This window comes from Penaeus monodon, unplaced genomic scaffold, assembly GCF_015228065.2.
Source record: "Penaeus monodon isolate SGIC_2016 unplaced genomic scaffold, NSTDA_Pmon_1 PmonScaffold_365, whole genome shotgun sequence".
Classification (NCBI taxonomy): Eukaryota; Metazoa; Arthropoda; class Malacostraca; order Decapoda; family Penaeidae; genus Penaeus; species Penaeus monodon.
In genome coordinates, this window is record NW_023658395.1 from 41,954 (window position 1) to 48,082 (window position 6,129).

At 31.6% G+C, this 6,129-nt stretch overlaps 1 protein-coding gene across 1 annotated transcript; it reads left to right on the top strand.

Annotated features, from left to right (window-relative positions):
- LOC119570715 (gastrula zinc finger protein XlCGF49.1-like) lies at positions 1 to 1,611 on the top strand. The gene is made up of 2 exons (XM_037918350.1): positions 1 to 538; positions 1,529 to 1,611. Exons 1-2 carry the CDS (start codon positions 1 to 3, stop codon positions 1,609 to 1,611), a joined length of 621 nt encoding a protein of 206 aa, XP_037774278.1.
- The last annotated feature ends 4,518 nt before the right edge of the window (positions 1,612 to 6,129 follow it).

Sequence of the window (6,129 nt, forward strand, 5' to 3'; positions counted from 1 at the left end):
ATGTACAAGGAAAGAATGAATACACAAGTAGAAGTGGCATCCACACGGAAATGTTTTGTATGTGAGGTGTGTGGCAAGGAATTGTCTCTAAAGAGTCACGTCAGCATTCACATGAGACTACATACGAAGGAGAAGCCATTCACATCCAAAAGCGACCTAGTAAAACACGTTGACATACATACAAAGAAGAATCCATACACCTGTGAGATTTGCACCAAGGCCTTTCCATATAAATTAAGGTTTTTGAGCCATATGATCATGCACACAGAGGAGAAACCATACAGCTTTGAAATTTGCAACAAAACCTTTTCACGGAAAAGTTATCTGGTGAGGCACATGAGAGTTCATACGAAGAAAAAGTTGTATCACTGTGAAATTTGCAAGAAGACCTTTCCTGAGAGAAGTCAGGTTGTAACACACATTAGCATACACAGAAAAGAGAAATCATACAACTGTGAGATTTGCAACAGTGCCTTCTCATGGAAAGAAAATCTGGTGAAGCACATGAGAGTACATACAGAGGAGAAACCATACAGCGGTGTTATTTGCAATATGGCTTTTTTAAAGAGAGACCATCTCATTACGCACATGAGAGTACATAGAAAGGAGAAGATATATAGCTGTGAGATTTGTAAGAAAAACTTTTCACATAGAAGTAGACTGGTGTGTCATATGAGATTACATACAAAGGAGAAGCCATATAGCTGTGAGATTTGTAACAAGGGTTTTTCACATAAAAGCAATCTATTGAGTCATATGAGAGTACATACAAAGGAGAAACCATATATGTATGAGATTTGTAATAAGGCTTTTTCACAAAAAATTAGCCTAATGACACATAGGAGAGTACATACAAAGGAGGAGCCATACAGTGATTTGCAATAAGGCCTTCTATGAAAAAAGTTGTGAAGTAAGGCATATGAGAGTACACACAAAAAAAGAAATCATAAAGCTGTGACATTTACAACAAGGTCTTTGCTCAGAAAAGTCAACTAGTAAGGCACATGAGAGTACATACAAAGGAGAAACCATAGAGCTGTGAGATTTGCAATGATGCATTTTCATGGAAACAAATTATGGTGAAGCACATGAGAGTACATACAAAACAGAAGCATTGTATGAAATGAAATCTGTAAAGTTTAGAATAACGTTTGGTGTATATATGTTTGTACATAAAGGTAATGAGCCATTTAACAACATATATCATTTAAAAGGAAATCATTTCTTCTTGACATTAATAGTGAAGAAATGCTCTAAATTTTGAAGGATCTCTCTTCTTTTATTTATATTGCCCATAGTATTCTTAATGTCTATGTGTATATTTATATTCATATTCCTAATGTTTCTTTTAAAAGGATAATGTGTATAATTATATTGATATTCTTTATATTTCATTTAAAAGGAATGATTTTCCTCTTGACATTTTTTACTTATATTATGCATAACATTCTTAATGTGTTGCCCTTTTTAACTATACATTTTTATGCATTATGACTTGCATTTAAGTCTCCATAGAACATTTGTTTAGGTAAACTCAAGTCACTGATCAAGGACAGTCAACAGCTAATATTGTTCATAGCATTTGAGGAAGCTGCTCCTCTGCCTCTTTGATATGGTGACTGATGTGCAAGTTGTTGGTTATTTTAAAAATAGGATTTTAGCTTCAATTATGATTTTATTTTCATAATTACAGGAGGAACCAAATGTGTGTATATTTATGTACATATATATTTTCATTAATGGTCCTCTTTATACAACAATCAGTTTATCTATCTTGATAACTATATATTATCTTTTTGTTTCTATTCATTAGCCTATTTTCTTTATCACTATCTTCATATTCATATATTTCCTCATCATATATGTGTGTGTGTGTGTGTTTCTGGTGAAGATTTAATTGCAATGTGGTGGTACGATATCACAGCTCATTCATACCTCTTTATATATCAACAACAATGAAAAATGTTCCCTTAAATCTTCACTTGCATTCCTTTGCTGACGGTTTTCACGGTCTGTGGAACTTTGGCCATGAGTCATGGAACTGATGAAAGTTCATATGTATACATATATGTGTATAATATATATACATATTTATATATATACACAAACATACATATCTATCTATCTATCTATCTATCTATCTATCTATATATATATATGTGTGTGTGTGTGTGTGTGTGTGTGTGTGTGTGTGTGTGAGTGTGTATGAGTATACATCCATACACATATATACATACATATATATATATATATATATATATATATATATATATATATATATATATATATATATATATATATATATATAAATATGTAAGTATGTATATATGCATAAATTATATATATATATTATATATATATATATATATATATATATATATATATATATATATATATATATATATATATATATATGTACACATATATATTTGCTATGTATATTATTCTTTTATAATGTTTCCATTTAGTTGTATACTGTATTAGTGTATTACTAACAATATGTATAAGTTACTCCCCACGTTCCCTTCTAACAAGTATGTAGACTACTGACACTCTCCTACAAGATCATAATTAAAAGAAGCTGCACCTCACAAGAAGGCATATAATTAACCTTGATACAAAAGTTGTAAGACGAACCAATGTTACAAAGCTGGTGACAAATGTGGGAAATAGGCTCTAATAATTAATTGATTATATTAATTATTGAATAATTAATCATTAATTATGAATTATTAATTAAAATTATTAATTAAACAATATTAACAAATTAAATTATACATTAATTTTATTTGAAGGTTTTTGCTATGTGTCAATGGTATAAAAGCTATTGACCATGCTATTCATAGATTATAAATACATTTAAATTTTAAAATTGATTCTAGGATTAAGAGATATGACATATTAACAAAAGACTATTGCATTCGAGGGAATATGAGTTTGGTAGGTGAAATGTTGTGCAAACTTATTTTTATCAAAAATTAAGGGAGGCATGTAGATCTTTAGATTTTAATATAATGTAAATATATGTATGATTATATACATTTCAATTGACTATGTTAAAGTTCCCCAACAATATCACTATTGTCTCCATTTTTTTTTTCTAGATTTTAATTTATACATACATGTTAACAAGAGGCATTAACTAACGATCAGTTTAATTACTTTAAAGTTTATTATTTTATTGTTTGTAAGCTAGCTGGTCCTCAAAATTACATTTGGAGACTATGACCATGTATTTATAAGCTAGTTTTATCTAATAACAAATTGCCTAGGGACCATAGAGACTATGGACTATGCTATTACATAGACTAGTTCTATTGCCAAGGAACCACTATCGTTTCTAGGTGAAAAATCAATCAAAACTTATTTTATATCAAAAATTAAGGGAGGCATGGGTAAGATCTTTTGAGAAGTTTTAGAGTGATAACTGTGCTAAAAGATAATGTAAATGACATGATTTACATACACTTCACAAAATGACATATGTTATATCCCCAACTTCCAACATTATCACAACATTTCATGGCCTCCAATTTTTTTTTTTCTTAGGTATTTTAATGTTTTATATTCATTATTGATGATAAAAAGAGGCACTTGACAACTCGATCAGTTAATTCAACTTTAAAGAGTGTTATTTATTATTTATTTTTAAAATTCTGCCACATCAACAGCTAAGGTCATTTGTGGGACATTCAAAAGATAACATTAGGGTGGGGCCTGAGGGTGATTTTTTTTTTTTTCATTTATTTACCTTTTTTTATAAGCGATGTTTATGGATTGCCAGAATGATTGATAGTTGAAATAAATGTGTTAGACATCATAAGTCATATAGCATTATAAAATATCGAGGCAAAAAGGGTAAAAATGAGTTAAGGACCAGGATAAGCGGAGATAAGAAGGGGATGAAGAGAAGGAATAGGAAAGGAGAAGGAAAGACTGTGCAAAATTAGTTGAGGCAAGGGCTGAGGTCCAAGGCAGGGGTGATCCCCCACACTCAGCCTCAGTCTCCTAAGCTCTCCCCACAACAACAACGAGCAAGGAATTGTATATTAACACACTTATTAGTTGTGTATATTTAATAAATATTATTATATTATACAACAACGAGCAGATTATATATTACAATAAAATTTGTTTTATATATATATATATATATATATATATATATATATATATATATATATATATATATATATATATATATATATATATATATATTACACACACACACACACAAATAAACACACACACACACACAAAACTCTATGTGCAATGATTAATATAAGAACATAATATTGAGAACAGGTCCTTGTATCGATACAAGGACCTGTTTCTCAATATGGTGTTCATATATTAATCACTGCACATAGAGTTGTGTGTGTGTGGGAATAATATATATTATAAAATATATATATTATATATATATATATATAATATATATATATATATATATATATATATATATATTACACACACACACACACACACAACTCTATGTGCAATGATTAATATAAGAACATAATATTGAGAACGGGTCCTTGTATCGTCAACCACGGTGGGCTCTTCCCTCCGGCACCTCCCAGCCCTAATAACTAATCAAATGATTCATGAAATAACTAATATAAGAACACAGTATTGATAGCAGGTCTAGCCTGGGTGACACAGAATCCACCACGAATTCATGGCAGGTTAGAAGGAACGACCTACGTGAGGTAAACAACAGTAATATATAGCGTGGGAATTATGGGTGACTAATCTGAAATAAACCTCTCAGGTGTGAGGGAGCTCAGCTTGAGTGCGATGGAGTCATGGAATGCCACGAGTGTCCAGGGAGCAGAGTCCTGGCTAGGCGCATGTATTTCCATGGGCCCAGGAGTAAATGGCCCTGGCTAGGCGCATGTATTACCATGGGCCCAGGACTAAATGGCCCTGGCTAGATGCATGTATTACCATGGGCCCAGGAGTAAATGGCCCTGGCTAGGCATATATATTAACATATATATTAACATGGGGGTCCACGGGGCAGAAATCCCTTAGACTTTACCGAACAGTGGGTTTGATACTTTTTTTTTATATGTCGGTGCATTTATTATGGCCTGAGGGTAAATGCCCCTAGCTAGGCGCATGTATTACCATAAGCACAAGAGTGAATACCCCTGGTTAGGCTTATATATTAACATGGGGGTCGAAGGTCCACGGAATAAATAGATTGTAGTGTATAAATGCCATATTTTAAGGTTAGTTTCGCTTATTTGTTAAGATGCATTGTACTGTTAGCACCTGGGATCAGGTTTATGTTTATTTACCACCCTGGCTATCTGTTCAGGCGTGGGCAATCGTGATTACAGTTTTGCATATATTTGACATCGTGTAGTATGCTGTAACTACTGTAATTGTACTCGGTAAAAAATATATATAAATCGTACATTATAGAGAGAATATAGCATAATGATAATTATGTTAGATAATAATAATAACAACTTTATATATAAATGTCATTAGAAAACAAAACATCAAAAACTCAAGGAAATAAGGTGGTCACACAGGCATATTAATTGACTAATAGCCATCTGTGCATAAACACATAGATGGCCATTACAGGTTCTGCTGCAAATGGGTTATGTGAATATCAAATATTCTTTCCTTTGGCATTATCATCCTTTACCGTAGAGCACAATTTTCTTTTTTAAAGGTGGTAATATGGACATAAGAGTAACTATTTATTTATTTATCTGAATTGTCGTGACTGGTGTGCCCTTCAGACACTGCCTGTGGGGATGGTTGATGGCCAACACCCCTAAATCAAAAACGTCGTTTTCACCTCAGTAAAAAAAACGTCTTTACCTCAATGTTAAATTGTTGTCCTCACCTCAGTATAAAAACGGCTTCACCTCAGCATAAAAACGTTTCACCTCAGTATAAAAATGTCTTCACTTCAGTAGAAAACGTCTTCACCTCAGTATAAGAATATCTTCACCTCAGTTTGAAAACATCTTCACATGAGTATAAAAATGTCTTCAGAGACAACAGAACCTATGCATCAGGAGAAAATGCATAAACTATATATATATATATATATATATATATATATATATATATATATATATATAATATATATATATGTATATA

Bases quoted from the DNA above. Each gene is read 5' to 3' on its own strand.
- LOC119570715 (XM_037918350.1), top strand. From the start codon at position 1: ATGTACAAGGAAAGAATGAATACACAAGTAGAAGTGGCATCCACACGG. The intron at 539-1,528 runs GTGTTATTTGCA...ACATTTGTTTAG, and splicing joins AGAGGAGAAACCATACAGCG to GTAAACTCAAGTCACTGATC.